The following is a 19736-nucleotide window of genomic DNA, read 5'->3' on the forward strand; positions in this document are numbered from 1 at the left end:
GGGATAGTGAAGATTCTGAAGCACTCATAAAGGAGTGATCCCAACAGGATCACAGGCATGTTAACTTCCCAGAGAACCACCTCCAAAACTAAATCTCAAGATTCAGCACTATAATACATTAATTTTTAAGGTGGCAGCTTAGAAAGGCAGTGTGCACTCAGTCTGGGAGAGTGAAGCCTTCCCTTGTGAAGGAACCTGAGGGGCAAAGCATTATTGTGTAATCTCTCCCCAAAAATGTCTTGAACAAACCTCCTGCACGTGCATGCACTCAGTCATGCCACCCACAGACAGGGACCTTGTTTTGGGACCCCAGGATGCAGCAGATACTGTGCTCACAGGACACACAAGCACTTAACAGAGACATGAAAACAACTGGGAGCATTAGGCACAGTGCCTAGAAAACATGATACCTTTCCCAGAGGGATTTCAAGACAACATGGTAGGGAGGAAGGAAGTACTTCAAGATAAGGCATGATTACATGTCACCTCCTGAGCTACACCTCAAAACATCACAGCCATTCTACCTTCTTTCCACTGCTTTGGTATTTATTGTTTGCAAAGTCAGCTACAAGTTATGAGCCATAATTAGTTTTTCCAGTTAAAAACATGCTGACCATTTCCAACTCCTACACAAATGAAGTCAAAGCTTTAATGAATTTGGGAATTTAAAGACAGCGCTTACATTACTCCTTACAAAAGAATGTGCTCTGCTAAGATTTCAGGAGAATGGATTTTCAAGCAAAGCAATGAACATTTGGAAACGTGAGGCAGTCAGTTTTAGGGTGCATGATGATCAGGAAAATGAAAACTAGAAATCAAAGCAATATAGATGTGTGAACAAAGGCAAAGAACATGACCAAAGCATTTCATCCTTGTTGTGAGAGCCAGCAAATGCAAGTTATTTGGCCTAGGGGGTTTTTCCCCATCAAAGACACATTATGGAACAGTAGGCTTGTGTAACTTCTCATAAGATCACAGAAAATTCAAATCAAGTGTATGCCCAATAAAACAGACCTACTTCTCTGCACAGACTCCCTCCTTTTCATGCTTCTTTTTAATAGAAATCATTGTTAACACAAACTTTTTTGTTCCTTTTCGGACACTGCTATCACATTTGCACAGCAATTACTTAGTACACTCACTTGCCCACAGCATAAACACTATCTGTCATTCATCAAGTGTCACACCAGAAACTTTCCTTCCAGGGACTCATTTGTCCAAGTTGTAGTGACGATTTAGGCTCCATGACACTTGTGTGTCAGGACTTACAACAAGGAAAATTTCCCTGAGTAACATCCTAGCTGTGACCTACTTGCCCTGTGCTCCACCACACCAAATCATCACACAGACCTCCTCATCTTGGTTCCTGCAGCTCACAGCCCAGGCTAGGGAGCAACTGGACCAAGGAATTCAGCAGCTCAAGAGCTACAGGCCATCACATCAATGTGGGTAACCTGGCAAGTGACTGGCATCAAACACCTTCCCCATCCAGTGGGAATGTAGTGTATAAGTCACATTGAACAAAACAGCACACAATCCTTTGGGATCCATCTAACCCAGCAGTTTCCCAGTGCTGCCTCAGACAGCTGGGATATTCAGCCACTGTGGTGGCAGGCAAGGACACCACCATCATTCTGGGGAACCATCTTTCCAGGCAACTTCTAATTAGGAGAAGGCTTAGTAGCCACATGAGGGTCTCACTATGCTGAAGCAGTGGGGGTTTATACCAGCATGAAGAGAACTCCCTATTTCTGACAAACAACTGGAACCACACACAAAAGATTATGAACAAAACCCACCAATCTGCATGAAAGGGAGGCTGAGGTAGTGTTCTACACCTTTAACAACTCTAACCTACAATAATCTTTTATACATTAGTATCAGCTCACATTTGCAAGATACACAGCTTCAGCCACCCACATGGAAATGCAGGCAATGACAAAAATCAGGCTTAAAGCACCTACACTTGTAAAACCACACTCAAAATGTAGCAATTCCATATTCATTTATTATCAGAGTAGTTCTTGTAAGACTGCACATTCAATGGTGTTTTAGCCTATGAAGACTTCATCCACTTTTTCCTCACCTATTACTGTGCTTGGACTTTTCCCGGTCTTTTTCCTTGTCCTTCTTGTGCTCTTTGTGCCGGTGTTCTCGGTCTTTGTGTTTATCTTTGTGTTTGTGAGAATCTGTAAGCAGAGAGGCAAAACAAAAGAAATTAAACTGGGAGAAAACTCCACACCTCCCTCGTGAACCTCTGCATTTTTCCCCACCGCATCCTAGTGTTTCTGTGATTCCAAATTTGTAACAAAAATCTCGGTTTCAGAGGTCCTCAATGGATTCATTGTTTCTGCAGCACAAGTTAATTCATCTTGGCAACAGCTGCATTTACATGGTCTTTAGTTCAACGACCTTTAAATGCTTTATAGACCCTGAAGAAATGAAACCCTTCCATTAACTAGGTACCTCTTGATATAGCAAGTTCAACCTTATTTGGCAGATGGGCAGCCCGGCTCCTTTGCCTCCAAGTATTCATGCTGAATACACAGAAAGGATATAGGAACAAAGCACAAAGCTGAGGTGTCAGGCCTGCTGAATCCCAAAATTTAATACTTCTACTTCCACAAGTATTTAATCTTGACAAAGCATCCTTCCCTTCTCCCTGCTGTGAATGAAAACCATTTTATTCTTATCCCCAACAGTATATAAAATGACAGGCAGAAAGCAAGGAAAATAGGGAGTAATGGCAGAAAATGAAAAGAAAGGGTGAAAAGGAGCAAGAATTCTCTCCTCCTGCTTCTCTACTGCAGGACACATTTACCTCCCTCCGGTAACAGCCCCACCAAGAAAATGCAACCTGACAGCTGTAACGAGCTGTGTTGGTGGTCACCCACCTACACAGGTCAGGGCGGGTCCCAATTATGTGACAGGTCAGAAATGGGAGTTGGCACTCAAGTGAATCTACAGGAACACAGTAATTTTATTGCTATCAGCTTCTACTCTGAGTGACACTTCCCGTCCTCAGTGACAACTGTGCTGTACAATGAAGTCCTTTAAAGCACCAAGGAAATGAATTCAGCAGAGAAAAAAGAGCAACACAGTTGAATTGCAAATAAACGCATTTACAAGCATTTTTTTACAAGTATATTAAAAAGGACATGAGGCTGAACTAGCACCTCAAAAGGCCATTTACAGTGAAGATCAGTATAATGAGAGGGATATATGCAATACCCAAAGACTCCCCCCAGGTTTTGTTTTGAACATGCTACTCAAAGTAACCAAAATTAAACAGGCTCTTCAAGAAACCTAAAATCTGTGCTGACTTTGGCAATTGTTTTTCAGATACCAGAGCTAGAATTTGCACCAGAAATCTTGGATGTAAGTTATTAATGCTTTGTTAATTGTAGAAATGGTAACATGCCTCTAAAAAGACTCCTATCCCTGCACTAAGAATAGGAAACTGCAACAAAAGGATTTTGTGACTTTCACAGTCACATGGGAAATGCACTGCAGAGCCAGGAACAAGCCTCATCCTCCTGACTCCAAGTCTTTCGCCACAAATTCATTTTTCTCCTTAATTGACACCAGCTCTTAAAACCTCAAAACATCCAAATGGATTTAGAAGAAACATACTCACATAACACGATTTTAACCTATTGCTTTCTGTAATTTCAGTGTTTGCTTTTGGACACCTTTTGCAGAAAGTCAACACAGACCAACACAGGAATACTGACATTCAATCCTCCAACTTGCCCTCTGCACATTTCCTCCAACCCCCTGAACTCAGCAATGTTTCCTGGTGCTCTGGTGTACACAGTGCACACGTTTAAGTTGCAGAGCTCAAGTTTTCCATATTTTGATATACACGTGGCAGGTTATGTGGATCATTTGGTGTTACAGCATAAAGCACCAAGAGTTTTCGAGTACCTAAAGAGCAAAATCTCTTTCCCAGCAGGCAGAGTCTGCAGGCATCTCTAGCAAACTGTGTGGGGACCAGACACCCACACGCTCTGAACTGCAGAGAAGCAATTTCTCTGAGCCCTTCTTCCCACCAGGACAACACACATTTCACTGGCAAAAATGTTTTCGCAGTGCGTTTCACACTTGTGATTCCTCAGTTCAGCCAGGAGCTGGAAGCTCTGGCTGTTTGCAAACTGCCTGGGGTTTATTCCACAGAGGGTTTACTCACTGATTCCCACAGCCCTGGCTGCAGCAAACAGCAGCTATTTACACTTGATGAATAGGTAAATTGCGAGAGAAACCAGCGTGATGCTGTACACAGAGCTATGTACAGTCACCGTATAGCGCACACACACAATCAATTTTTCCTATCAACCAATCAATGGAAAACGTGTGTGACTGTGCTCAGTGCTATTCTCTTTAGAACTCACAGCCACACGATGACTTGTCACCAAGAAAATCAGATAGCAGAACAGTTTACCTTGATCACCTGATTTCCTTGCAGCTGACTTGTGCTTTACAGCTGAAATGATTATTTACTTTTGGAAAGCAGTTCCAGGGATATACCCTAGAACTGCTGGAGTTGGGTATCTGTTTCCTCAACCCTAGGCTCTGCTTACAATGATTTGGTATTTTGAGACAATTAAAGCCTGGTACTGCAGGGAAAAAAAAAAAAAAGAGCTTGACCAGTTAAACTAGCTCTGCTTGCTAGGATTTGTTGCCAGACAGCTTTCCTTTGCTGTCTACCAAGGGACTGCTAACAGGAAGGTCTTCCATGGAGCTATTCTGGTCCCAAGGCCCCAGTGGCTGGGGAACAAGGGGTCCTGTGCATGGTCTCAAACCAAAAGCACAAAGATGGCAAGGCAGAACTGCCTGGTGTCTCTCACAATGACAAACACCTTAAATGTAGTACTTCCATGGAGATCTACCTCCCAGGCATATCACCTAAGGATTAAATTATTCTGGAATATTTGCCTAGTATTCAAACTCCATGGTGCTGCTTTCTGACACGATGCAATGAGGTAGGTTAAGAATGAAGACTTCAAAAGAGTTTATTAAATTGTCTTGAACTGACGTATGTATGTCCTCAGAAGGCATTAAAGCTCTTGGTCTTTCTTTTTTTGTTGAGGGTGGAGCTGGATGAAGTTCAGGAGACTGGGTAATTAAAAAAGCACAGGATTCCTTTTTTTTTGGCATTCTACACAAAAATGCTTTGTTCCAGACTGGCTTTATCTAGGGGTCCATGCCAATGGTTATTTGATGGCTGACACAAAACAAATTTAAGCCATTTCACTCTCATTTGTGAACCCACTTGCCAGGAACCAGGGCAGCATCACCTCTGACTGAACTACACAGGCAACAGATGACTGAGCTGGGAACGGGGCCACCTCCCTCCAAGCCTCATCAGCACACAGGCAATCAACGGGAAGTGTTCCTGTCTGTAATGTATCTTCCTTGATATATTTAGCATATTGATTCCTAGAAGAATCTTCCAGCCTCCAGTAGCTCTCTCCCAGCTTGCAGCTGATTAGTAGTTGACTAAGTCCAGCCTCACATCAGCTACGGAAAGAGGTCTGACATTATCACACATGCAGATTTGTTTCCTGCCTTCTATGTCTTCCAGTAAGTATGTCTGATCCCTCTAACACTAAACAAGGAGATAAATACTATTCCTTCTCCAAGACCATTAGCAAAATCCACCATCTACTGTGAGCAAAGTTTAAACCCCCAAAAGCTTATGTGACATTTAAATATTTCTGAAAATGCAAAGTCTCTCTTCAGCACAAGGTTACAGCAGGGACAGGGGTTATGCTCACTGGGCAAGCATCCATTACCCCTGAGGCTTTCCCTTCAGTATCCTCTAACCCAAACAGAGCTTTTGGCATCTCTTCTGTTCTAGAAAGCTTGATGTCTCTGGCACTGGATCTCTGTCTGTTAATGCTGAGCCTGGTATGTCTCCAAAAGATTACCGCAGTCCCTGTACTATTCCTGCCATTCCCCTGTACCTCCAACAAATCACGAGCAGCTCTGCATTTTTGCAGGGTTGATTCATCTTTTAACTCTGTTAGATTACAAGGACGTTGGTTTAAGGATGGGAAACTCTAAGCACTTTTGGTCTGTGGCTCTGTGTTGTTCCCTGCTCCGCCGTCGCTCCAGCGCCGAGTCCCCGGGGAAAGGCTGAGTCATAACCTTATTTGCAATACTTGTATATATGTCTGCCTGCAACAGGGAAGTTTTACTCTTTATCCAGGAACAGAGCTGTAAAAGGTCAGGCATCTCCAACTGCAGCATGGCAAGAACAGGGAGGAAGGCAAAGAAAGCCTCTTCCAGGCAGTTGTCACCTGGAGAGGAAGAGTCCCAACAGATGGCAGAGGTGAGCGGTCCCCTTTCACAACAAGCACAACCCTTGGCTTAATTAGTCTGGTGACAAAACAATTATGTGGGACTGTGATGTTTTAATTCACAAGCCAAATTCATTTGCCACAAAAACACTTCTAAACACCTGTCCCTATACACCTTCCAAAATACTACTTACATGTCACAATCAAGGGAAGTAAGGCTACTTCCTAGATTAATATTGCAGTTTTGACAGCAACTTTACTAATAAAATACTGAAATCAGAGAAGGGTTTAAACTCTTGTATGCCCAATCAGTACAGCTGTCAAGAGAATAGTGTTGGCACATGATACAGGATGCTACAGATGCCATTTTATCCCACTCCCACCCCCCACTTTAATTTCCCTTCCATCATTTTGCACTAGAATTTATGTTTTTTTAAGAACTGAAAAACAGGTCTGAGCACAATCTGGTTCCTTCTAATTTTTCCCCAATTAAGTGAGGTAGCCAGCAAATTAACACCTGGTAACCTCAATTTCTGGTCAACAGTAGCTTTTCCAGATAAATATTAGCCTTTCAGATTTGCTGTCTTTCTGTTCACCTTCTTCTAAGCTTTTGTGAGCACAATTTGAATAGCTCATTACTCTGCTTACAGAGTAGTTTCTTTGTTCTTTAAAATGTCTTACTAGATTCTGTGGACAAGGACTTTTTGTATTTTCCTTCTGGTTCCAGAAACATCCCAGTTTATTTTCCTCTTGCTGGAAATACTTGTAATGCTGAGTATGCTTGAGTTTATGCATCATCTCAATACTTCTCTACAGTGATGTCCAGAAAGGTGATTTAAGCTGTCTGGATTCTTGGAATCACAATCTGTGCCCAAAATCTGAGGACACAGCATGAAAAATCCATCTTGTTAGCAACATTTTTAACCTCTTGTCATTCCAGTAACACTTCTGCTTCAGATGAGTGGCTGAAATTTCTGCCCTGAGTTAAATCCAATTCCTCAGTGTTAGTTGTGTGTTACAGGAGAAGCAAATGAGCTCTCAAGGCTTTCAGGATCACTGCTGTGTATGAGAACAGGGCTCCCTCTTGTACTCAACTTGAAGCATGAGCAAGAAACCCTCTGGTTTGGCAGAGATGAAATCAGCAGGGTCTTTTCAGCCTCTCTGGAAAGAAGAGAGTCTTAAAAAAAGACTTCTCCAGTTCCACTGCTAAATTATGCAGCTGAAAGTGAGGTAACTCTAACACTGGATTAGGTTCAAAAGCTGGTCAAGTTCAAAAACTTCCTGTCACTGGAGAAATGGTCAGTCCCTTCTCAGCTGAAACATCACCTTCATGTAAGGCCATGTACTCCACAGCAGCCTCTTTACAGGTTAGCCTGAATTCTTCTCACTGGTTGTGATGCAATAGTAAGCAAAGCTTAAAGTCTCTTTATTATTGCCTAAATGAAAGAATTTTACTGCTTTTTTCCCTCGCCCACAGGCTCTCCTTTTAAGCATTCATACTAAAATGCAGATTATCAGAAAAAGACTTCTTACTTTAGGGGGATTTTTTTTTCCCCATTTATTTTGTCAAATCATATTACTTTTAAAGTTTTAATCTCTTGCATTTTGCATATAAGGATTACTACTAAAATTACCACAGTTTAGTTGATGAAATGATGCCAGGGAGGGTTATGAGTGTTCAAACGTGTGAATGTAGTCCAAGGTGTCTAAAATATTATTCATGTTCCTGGCAAAGAACACATACTTTTGCCCTTGGTATCTGACCAGAATGGTCTAGTGTTGCACTAACTTTTACAATACACAGATACCAGCCAGTAGAGAGTGTAACATTGAGTCATTATCCAAGATCTTTAACACAGATAGTGACGGGTTATAGTACATTACCTAAACAGGCAATGCAATCCCACGTGTAAAGGTCACTCTGTGAGGTGCCGGTCAATTTATAAATCTTGCCTGAGAAAGCAAACGTGGTGCAGAATTAAAAAATCCTATTTGCAAGCCTTGTGTGGCTCAGGAAAACCACCACATGGCAAACATGGCATGGTCTGAGGCACAGGGACCCTTACTCTTGAAAAGGTTTTAACTCTGGATAAGTCATCACTGACTTTATGTGTTTTGATTTAACCATTTAAAACTCACGTACAATAATGCCACCTGAGTAATCTGGAAGAGGTCTAAACTTTTCTAAAATATTTGTATTCCATCTAGAGGAAGTCACATTATGGTCATGGTGTTCTAGTAATCAATTAAACAGCACTTCTGGAATTTATTTAAATGGATTGACACTGCTGTAGCCCAGGAAAAAGAGAAGAGAAGATCTTGGGCAGAAAACAGAACTGCAGCTAGGTATGGGAGACACCTTTGCCAACAAAGCAAGGCAGACAAAGAAAACCAAAGTGTACATATGAAAGACACAGAAACTGGAAAATCTCTCTACACAGCTACACGTGTCAAGAGCAGAAAATCACACCCAGAAGGCATTGTTCAGAGAGATGATGGTATTATGGATGATACACTGGAGTAGAAAACCATAATCTAAAATAAACTTCCCAAGTGAAACTGGATATGTCACTTACTGGCCCTATTTACACAACTGCAGAATCCACATAAAACATTTACCCTGAGAAAGTATTGCAGGTCTGTCTGCTGTGCTAGTTTATTTCTGCAATAACTCACTGCAAAACATTTGGAATACTGAAATGAGAGTGACTGAAACAGTGAAACCACCACTTGAGTCTCCCATAACCTAAGCCTGAAATTCAATAGCAGAAGTAGGATCTGGGTTTTCAGTCAAAAAAGGAAAGAAACTACAATGATAATGAAGCAAGGCTGTCTGGCTTCTGCTTCCTCATTTCATAATACCATAGTTAATGGCAAAGATACCCATTCCAAAAGCAACTTGACACAAAACCTTTTACCAGTGTTTATTGTAAAAATACCTCCACAATCTACACTGTTACAGAAATAGAAATCCTTAAAACCCTCCTCAAAATCAAATTTAAATGAAATAAGTTACTGTGCCATCACAAGCTTATTTCACTTCAGGTGCCTCACTGGGTTGGGTGCAGCAGTTGAGGGATGCTGACAATTGAACACTGCACTGTTTCCCTCCATAAACCAGACAAAATCTGAGTTTTATAGTATAGTATATTTACTGCAAAATAACTAAACTAACTGTGACTAAGCACAACTGGAATACACTATGCAGCTCTTTACTGCAGTCATTCATTTTCCAATCTTAGAAAAAATATAAGAATGAAGTTGTGAAAACTCTAAAAGGGAGCCTGGAGAAGTACAGCAGAACAACCCAACAGTTTTGCCTATCTAGGGCAGGAACTTTATTACAAAACTCCTCCAGAGAGCATTCTTCCTTTTTCTGAGGCCTCAAATGAAGGAATATAGCACAACTGAATAGATTTGAGTCTATTCATTTCCCAGACTATATTTACACTGAGACAAAACCTGTTTGGAGCTGAGCCGGAATAGACCACACCACATTGTACCCAATTCTGCCCAAGCTTAAAAACTGAGTACTTTTGATAGAAACAGAGTAAAACCAGCGACCTCACAACCCCTCTCCACACTTCAGCAGTTACTTGAGGCAAAAGATACTCCAGGGCCAGACAGATACTGTGTCTTTTTCCTTAAAAGGACTGGTCTGGGAAACTTGGCTTCAGAACAAGACAGACCCCTTAGATACTGCATTCTTCATTAATCTTGTCATTTGAAGGCAGTATTCCTTGCTTTTGAATAGAGGGAAAAGAAGAAACCAACGGAATGACTTTGTGATGAATCTTCACAGGAGAATACAGACAGGTGGATAGAGAATTGTGTCCAACCATTCTCAGCCCTTTAGAACTGCTCCACCAACTTCTTGAGAAGTTCCCCTAAGGTCCAGTTTTAGTATGCAAGCCAGGATATTACACAGCTTGTTTAAAACATCAAGTTTGCAAAATGAAATCAATGCTCCTTTTCCTCCACTGAAACCTCAGGACAACTTCAATCCAAGGAAGAGAGGTAAAACAACGTGCCAGCACTGCTAACAGGGACAGCACATGGCGGCCACAGGACAGGGCAGGCTGGTGTGTACACTTGTCCATACCCCAGACATTAAAAGCTGATCAGGGAGATGTTAAGGATGCCAGAAAAAAACCTGACAGATCACTCCTACCTTGTGTGACTGGAGCCTCTGGGAGATGAAGTTAACCTGAAGCAAATGTCACTGCTGGCATTTCATCAATCTCACCCAGACTGCAGAGGCTCGGGAGGCAAAGCAAGACGTGTTTTAAGAGCCTCTTCAGAAAGAGGACAGACACTCTTAGTGCACATGTTTTGAGCCCTTCTTGAAATTATTTTTCAGCCACACTGGATTAATTGCTTATTTTCTGTGCACCTCACTTTTTCACCTGCTGGGGAGGTAGCTAATACTCTGTGGGTAATTAATGCTTAAGTAATTGAGATAGCTGTGTGGCATACAGGGATGCTGACCTTAAGAAACTGCTACACTACAGGCATCCTGCAACTAAACAACTACTGGTGTAGACAGAAGCAGAAAGTTTAATGACTTGTCAGCACCTTTTAAATGGCCTCTTCCCAAAGAGGTGGCACATTCACATATGCCCGTTCCACGGCAGATCTTAGTTGTTGTAACAAATGCATAAAATCACTGCAAGTAAAATTGCAGTAGACAATATTACACAAAGAACAAGTCCAAGGAAGCCTTATAAAGCATGAAAATACATGTTTGATCAGTACAGAAAGGCTAAATTAATAGCTGCTTCTTACACATGCCAAAGGGCTCCCGACCGAGAGGCAACAATGAAGTTTCAATCCATTATTTGCATTCAAAACCAAAAAAGTTCCATGTGAACAGAAACATGTGTTTCCAGGGATTCCCAAGATGTAAAACATTCTCCTGTAATTGTATACATAAGAGTCAGAGACTGAAACCCATTAGTATGTTTCCACTAACAAAGCAGAATAAAACAGAACAGCAAATCAAAACTTCAGGGAATGACCAGTGTCAGTGAACAGCTTAAAATGCTGCTGTGCTGGCATGAAGAGAGTAGAGTCCAGAGTAGTCTCCTAAGGAACCAAAAGCAAACCCGTTCTTGTCCCTAGTGATATTTATTCTTATAAGGCTACACTCTTATGAGTGGAAGTACTTATTTTCCATTGCCTCCTCCATTCAGAAGCGGAGTTCCTTGCCTTCCCTTACTGGGGTAGAAATGGTTTCAGCAATTTTTTCCTACTGCTTTATGAGTCTACAACCACATGAATAAACAAAGTTCTGCACTGCATGTCCATCTTTTAAAAAGAAGCGAAACTAAGACACACTTAACAGCCATAGCCCACACTCCTGCACATCAGGAGGCTGGGATGAGGCAGAGAGTGGGATCTAAAGAGCACAAGCAGATCTAGGGGAAACAAGTTTAATCATAGTTACCTCTGAGGTTTCAAAAGCCTTACGCATATTGTAGCTCCATCTGCATCCCCACTTGCTAATACACAAGACTGGAATCCCGAAAGACTTACAGGTACATAAAGTGACTGTGGCTGAGCACAAGCAGCTGTAACAAATCGACAGGAGGGGGAAAAAGCAGTTGATAAAAGCAGGTTCCTTGTGGATTTCAGGTCTACTAATATTGAAAACTTTTACTACACCATCTAATCTCAGGCTTTTCCAAATTCTCCCCCGCTTCTTCCCTATTGTGCAAAACACAGCTAACATAACCGGCACGGCAGGACAGACAGACTCGCCAGGAAAGCCTGGACAACTGTTCACAAACCAGTCTGGCATCCAGGGCTGTAAAACTAGCTTAAAATTATGAAAGAAGGTAAAATTTCAGGGCATTCAAATAGATAATGCAAGGGGGACTAATCCTATTTTCAGTCAGAAAGAAACCAACCTTTAGCACAGATCCACAGCTTAGCGCACAAACTGTCACGCGGTGCTGTCACACAAAATCTTTTCTCGGGAAGAGACAAAGGGAGGGATGTACCCACCACACCGAGGGATGTGTGTGCAGGAGACAAAGAGAACTGCCAGGGTCACCCAGAGTGGCTGAGGAGAAAGAAGCAGGGGCACACACCTCTGGAGAGCCAGGGCAGAAGGTGAGCAAACAAGGCAATCCCAACATTTACAGCCCTGTTTAGACTTCGGAGCTATCAGGGACTGCAGGAGATAACCTATCCCTTCAATATTATCTAAAGCAAACCCCTTTTTTCATTAACCCTTATTTTTCTAGTTTACAGAAATCTTTTCCTTTAAGAGCTCTTGGCAAACCATTTTGCCTGCAGAATTTTGGGGACAACACATTACTATTCATCAGCCCCTTCTCAGGAGGGATGTGCAAGCCAGGTGGACTGCAACAGTAATTGCACATACACCAGAGGCTCTTTAACTCCTTGGTTGCTTCCAAGCTCCAAGAACCTGAGCCAGTGCTCAGCTGCAGCACAAGAACCAAGCCCAGACCTCCAGCACAGCATGTGGTGACATTGCTGCTGCCTCACTGCCAACACAGGTAGGTGAGAGCTGAATCACCTTTGGGAGAATTTTGGCAAAGAATTGCCCCAGGAACAGCTCTGAGAGCTACTTCAACAGACCGGGTCAAGAGCAAAGAGAATCTTTTGGTGCAATCTGTCACAACTTCGCACTGCAGACAAGAGAACTTCATGTTCTGAACACCATCCGCACACTGAGTCAGTGCCCCCAGCACAAGCTCCTTCCGCCTCCAAATGCTCTTTACACCATCATTAGCCTGGAAAGGTGCAAACAGCACAATTTATGATGCAAAGGCAATGGCTGATTACTGCATGCTAACTTACAAGGTGAACCAGGAGAAAACAGGGGCAAAAAACGACAAATCCTAGTCCTTACAGACCATACTAGAGACTTCAGCCTATATATCAACCTATATTTTAAAAATAGGTTGATATTATTTTGGGGTGAAGTTTAAAAACTGTAGTAGATTACAAGAAAACTGCTGTGTTGTCAGGAGTAATCACCCTGCAATGATGTCAACTAGAAAAACATTTTCTCTTGCTGGTTGTGTAAAATCACTGCTGTACTTGGATTCATGGAAAATAAGTTTTTTGTAAAGAATACCTGAAATCCTGACACCTCCTTAGCACGAGAGTGATGTCCCAAGAGCAGCTCACGCAGAGTCTGTGTTCACACCAACACCACACAAGGACAGGGCTGGTGTGTTTGACTGTCCTGGGTTTAATCCAGAACAAGGGCTCTTCCAAGGAAAAATTTAACAAATCAAGGGGGAAAAAAAAAGCAGTTGCATTAACCTGCCTCTCCTGCAGCAGTGGACGGCCAGCCTGTGTGAGCAGCCAGGATCCCAGAGTTTATACACATGGGAGTGGAACATGCACAGCGTCTTCAGGGAGAGGCTCTAATGGCATTTGCTCAAAGCCTTTTATTAACCATGCCTTGACAACTCTGCGTGGCTTTGCCCAGTGCTGGGCTCCTGCTTGCTGTAGGGAGGAAAGACTAAAGAGGCAGCACCCTTGGGAACAAGCCTCTGCAATGCTTGGTTTGACAGTGTAAACTGAATGCACAAGACAAAAAAGGGGCTGGTAGAAGCTTTAAATCTACCAAGCAACACCAGTGCTTTATACACCAGAGTCAGATTATTCTCCTACTTGTTTAATATCATTCCCATTAAGCTGAACTGATGGGGTAGCATGGCCGTAGTCTTAGAATAAGTTTGTTTCAGAAGACTGAGAACTTATTTTTATTATACTTGAACTGGTTCCTCACTGTAAGAGCAATTCCCACAATGATCCCAGACAGGATTTTTTTGGTTGGGCCTTTTTTTCCCTCCTATCTACAGTGATTCCTTTAAAGTGTAGGGCTGCACTGGATGGATACAGCCCGATTTCACCTCTGTCCCCATTGTGGGTGAGTTAATTGATCACTCACCCACAAGAGACCAATTCCAGCAGTGTCTAGAATCATTTTATCAGAATCTGCCTTGCCACAAGTCCCATTCTCAAGTCAAGGGAGGGAATGCAATTCCCCTGCCTTAAGGGGATTTTACCACAATTAGCATACAAGAAGAAATCTGATTCCAGCTAAAACACACAAGAAAGTAAACACGACGTAAATGTTTAATGACACTTCAGCTTTCTACACTTCTGTACTCTGGAGTCTTCTGAAGGAAGGGAAAGAGGGTGCAGAAAGAAGGATCAGCAGAGCAGTGTAGAACATGGTAGTTTTAAAGTAAGACTGTGACTGCAATATTTTAATAAGTAGCTGCACTAAATTCCACTGGAAGTCTTCAATTTACAAAATGTTACTTTAAGTCACTGATTTTAATCTCTTCATGCAGCTGTAATCTGTTTATTATGTTAAATCCAGGCCAAATCTCACTAGCTGACAACTGTTACATCACACCACTACAAACACCTGAATATAAAGCATAACCTATTGACACAGGACAAAAGGCTGTGGCTACATGATTATGCATGGTACACTCCTAGCTTTTTCAATTTAAAAACTCCATGTAATGTATTATCAGTTTGGTGAGGGTTTTTTTGTTGTGTTTTGCTTGCTAGTTTGTTTCCTTTTTTTTTCTTTTCATTTTTTAAAAACTAATAGTTGGCATCTCTTCATGGAACACACAGTCAACATTTTCAGATTCCACCCCATGAAAAACTCAAATCTGCCTTGAATAAGACATGAAGGGGAGGAAATGTTTATGTAATTTGTTTCCCATCTAAAAGAAAGCGAGCATAGTCCTCAAAAACTGAACTAAATCAATTCTGGTTACCTTGTGCCTCAATTTTAAGAGCAGCCCTTTCTTTACCTATGCAGAAATAACAAGTTGTGGAAACAGCTTTTTCTTTTTAGCTTTCAAATGCCCTCCACTACCACAGTCAGTAAATGAGCTGTTTAAACCAAAGGAAATAGGTTGCAGGTGCAGAGTGTCATCAAAAGTTCATTTATCACTACACTTCAAACTCCAAGTGCCTAGCTAAAGGCTCCCATCGTATCAGAGCTTCTGCTCTACAGCTACTGCAACATAATCACATTCTCTACTTTCCAGTTTTCTGAACATGGAACCTGGTATTTTTAAAATGTTCACTGGTGAGAGGGGTAGAAACATGCTTGAAAAACTATGAGCTAAAACTATTACAGAAGCAACCATAAAGATTCAAGGCTCTGTTATTTCTCTTTAATATAACCTAAAGTGAGAAACCCAAGTTATAAATCTTATTTTCAGGGGTATTCCAATGCATTAGGAAATATTTATTTCCACTTGATTATTTTACAGCAGAAATAGGCAAAGGAAACAAGATGAACATCTAAGACTATTTACAATCTCATAATTTATTCCTGAATGATTCAGCTCTAATGCTATGAAATATTTTGAAATTTCTTGGCTGCCAGTTTTATATATGTTGAGATAATTTTTTTAAAGTTATGATAATTCTCACTAGAGTCAAAATTGAATCAATACATCTATTAAAATTTATTATCAATTTTATATGAATGACTAATACCAGCATGGAAGCTGCAGCCACTCCAGCTGATTTAGCAGTTTGCTCTCACACAAAGAGCCCAGAGCAGCAGCTGCACCATTCCCTCCTGTCCTGATCTCCCAAATATTTCAAGCCTGTGCTACACAAAACCACATATGAGAGTGAGAGCACTATCCAGGTATCCAGCAGAGAGCCAGGCTCACTCTCCTCTGAGCAAGCTCAGCTTTACCCAGGAGTGCACAGCAGCCCCAGCAGTTTCTGAAACTGCAATACCCAAATACATTTAATCTGTTTGAGTTTCCAAGCATTTCAGCAACATTATTCTGCAAGTTTTAAAGTGTACCACGTTATTTTTGAACTAGCAATTATCTTATTTCCCGTACTCCAGTCTCCAGCAGACCAGGGAAAATTTGCTCATTTTCCTGTGGTCACAACTGCGACCTGTGATCACCTTTTACTTGATCCTCTCAGATGTAAAAAGGCTCTGACAGTGAAAGCCTGGAGCTTTCTGCTTTCATTAATGGGCTGTGTAATACTAAACAGGGCCATAAGTGGGGAAAGCTGCATGACAAGTAGCCTTAATATCAGAAGAAAGAATAATTGTGACTAACCTATTCTGAAAATTAGCAAACAACACGAGATACTTAACTTCACAGGCCACTCTCAAAACTAAGCAGCTGCTCCAACAGATCAAGATACTCCTGAAGAACAGGGTTTAATAAAATTGAGAATTAAGTAACAGCTTGTAACAGGAATACTTTTCTTCTCCTGATGTTGTACTAAACACACCAAATTTGTTGGATACAATGTAAGTTCAACCTGGTTTCCTAAGTACGAGGTAAAGCAGGGCAGTAGAGCCTCTGCTCCAGAAAGGATCTACAACCAGAGAAACAGTTCAGCACTAGGTTTTCACAACAAGAGACTTTGGAGTATGAGTTACTTGAGATCAAAACATAAACCAAGACACTTTCTGTCACTGCAGTCACTGTGACAAGTAGTGGAATCCTGTTGCATTTCACAGTAAGACAGCTACCTTGATAGAGAAACTGCAATTTTCCTTTTTAAGTAAAACAAGGAGGTAATTTGCTAATATCAAGCATGATATGCGAAAAAAATAAACAAAAAACCCATCTAACTTTGCTACTATGAAAAGTCTACAGTTAAGGTCATGCCCAGCATTTGTTCCATAACAAAGTGTTTTATAAACTACGTGCACATCTGATGTACAAAGGTAATTCTGGGTGGATTAAGTGCAAGGGAAAACTGCAGTGACCTACAGGGAAGAAACATCTTCTGACTCTTGCTGTACAAAGATGCCTGACAACCTAAGTCTGTGCCTTTTTGAAGCACCAATCTCCCCAAGTAATTTGATCTGAATGTAACTAAACCCACTCAGATGACAGGATCTGGAAAATCACACACCTGTAGTTAGCAAAGTGCTGAACACACCACCTAGTAGTATATACACACTGTAAGAATACCTGGCAGTGATGGGGAAGAGACAGGAAAGATTTTAAAAAGAACCTGAGCTCAAAAGATGAGGAACTGAACACGTGTCCCTGACACTTGCTGACCAAATGACACCACCTTCAGAACTGGATATAACAGACCTGTCACAAACCTAGAAATGATACAAATCTGCATTAATTCTTGAACCTTCAAACACTTAATGGATGATTAGAAGAAAGCCCTTCTGAACACTTTATCTTTACAGAACTGAAAACCACTTGAAAACTTACTTGTCCAGCCTCTGGAGCTACTATGATAAAGATTACCGCTATACTTGTTTGTAGTTCTTGTACTACAATAATTTTTAAATACTTAGTACTGGGGAAAAACAATTAAAGTCAGGCCATGTTTGACTCTGGTTACCTATGGAGCTAATTGCCAAAGACTAATTCCAAAGCTCTGCTGAAATTAAAATGTTAACATACACAAAAAGACAATATAAGAATTTATCTTAGGAAAAAAAAAAATCACACACTAACAAATTCCCTTTGGAATTCAAGTTTTCTTACCCTGGATTAGAATCTGACCATGAGGGTCCTGTGCTAGGGCGAATGGATGGAGTATTTACAAAAAGGGAGAAAAAACACAAAAACTTAAATTAAAACCAAACTAATTCTGCCCTTAATAAATGAAGCTCACATCTGTTTTGAACACTGTTTCATGCTATTGTGAAATACAGCTACAGGGGACTTATTTCACAAAACAATGCTCCACAGCTCATTCCCTACAAAGGAAACCATTTAAAAATATACCCTAACTTCAGTACACAAAGACTTAGCAAAGCTCTGATCCCTCAGAAACGTGGCCGTGGTGTCAGCATCATTTCACATTCTCACCAAGCACACTGAGCAGCCATGGGCACAGCCCAGGCACAGATTGGCTCCTGGGAGATCCAATGCCCCTGCTGAACTCACTATTCCTGCTGCCAGCAGGCGTGTACCCAGCTTGCTGAAGTGCACTCAGACCAGATTCAGCTGGTGTGCAAAGACAACACTGGCAGCTTTGATGAAAAATCTATCAGATTCTTGAAAGAGGCAAATATTGCCCAGGATGAGTGCTGCAGGAGAGGCCCACTCATGAACACGGGGAAGGAGAATTTTAACTCAGGCTATGGTTCAAATGTAAATTCATGTTTGCTGTGCACAGACAAGCTCATGTTTTGACACTGAAGTGGAACAAAACCATAAGCTGACGATTATGCATCCATGGACAGAAGTCACAACAGGGCAGGACAGGAAGGAAGGGGAAAATGTGTTAGACAGAAAGCAGTGCTTCCAGAACAACAGCTTTACACCTTCACTTCTGAAACAAGAAAATGATGCACTTGCCAGTTCAACTGCTTCTGCCTTTTGCCCAGGATTCAATTTAAGAATTAAATTACTGGGATAGCCATGGCCTTATTGCCAGCTGCAGCCTCCATCTACTGCAAGACAAACTATGAACTGGGACAAATAAAACTACACTGTGCTGGGCCCTCCCAAGAGCTCATGCTGACAACTAAACTTGCCAAGCTGTACTTTTTATATCTGTACAATTACAACAGCCTAAAACCCAGGAAGCAGCTTCCTTTAGACACAGGTGATGCTGAATAAGCCCACTTGATGATAAAAGAAAGACACTGTTTATGACAGCTACCAAAATCCAGAGAGCAGCATATTTTAAATTAGAAGACTATCTACTCATAAAAACAGGTATTTCAAGGACAGCCTGCTTACGCTCCCTAATGAAGTGCAGGTGACATACACAGCTATGATAACATGACTCAGACAAGATGATGGCTCCTCTGACAGTCTCCCAGGTTCTGGAGTAGGAAGAAGGCAGGAGGAGAGGAGATTGCAAAAGTGTAAAGGCTCTTGAAAAATGCAAATGTTTTCCACATTCATGTCCAAAGGTATCCTGGACAGCTGGAGAGATGTCCCATCTGATGGAGCAAGACAAAGTAACCCAAACACCTACATACTTCTAGGATGACAACTTGTGAGCATCAGAGTTAACAGCACTGACATTCAGACTCTGATTTGTGCCAGTGCTTGCTTACTGCAAAGATGGATGGAGATGACACCTACAGAGGGATTGGGCAACGCTGCAGAAGTGAATCAAGGTCACTGTTGTTATGAGTTCATCTCACACCGCATTTCTGTCCACATGAACCGACTGCCCCTGGGTGTCTGGCCGCTTACGCTGTGCACAGGAACACAACCTGCACCTCACTTTTTCTACTGCAGAAAGCACTCAAAGACTTCTGCTCTGTATCCCTGAGGTGCTCTGTAAACCACACTGCAAGAATCTCATCTTCAGTCAAAACCCATGCTAAAACCCGAGTGTTGAGGGGAAACACCAGCAAGGAAAGTTAACTCTGATCCACACATCAAAGGGTTTGCTGTGCACAAGCAGCATTACCACAGATACAGCACATTTTAACAGCCCCAA

The 19736-nt window shown here is 41.7% G+C and overlaps 1 protein-coding gene across 1 annotated transcript in view; it reads right to left on the reverse strand.

The window, feature by feature from the left end:
- Window positions 1–19736, reverse strand: part of TOP1 (DNA topoisomerase I) — a 65924-nt gene that overhangs the window by 34741 nt on the left and 11447 nt on the right. The window contains exon 3 of the mRNA XM_030962986.1: window positions 2087–2189. Coding sequence (XP_030818846.1) covers window positions 2087–2189 — 103 coding nt within the window. The remainder of the gene's footprint in view (window positions 1–2086; window positions 2190–19736) is intronic.

This window comes from Camarhynchus parvulus, chromosome 20, assembly GCF_901933205.1.
Source record: "Camarhynchus parvulus chromosome 20, STF_HiC, whole genome shotgun sequence".
In the NCBI taxonomy this organism is placed as follows: domain Eukaryota; kingdom Metazoa; phylum Chordata; class Aves; order Passeriformes; family Thraupidae; genus Camarhynchus; species Camarhynchus parvulus.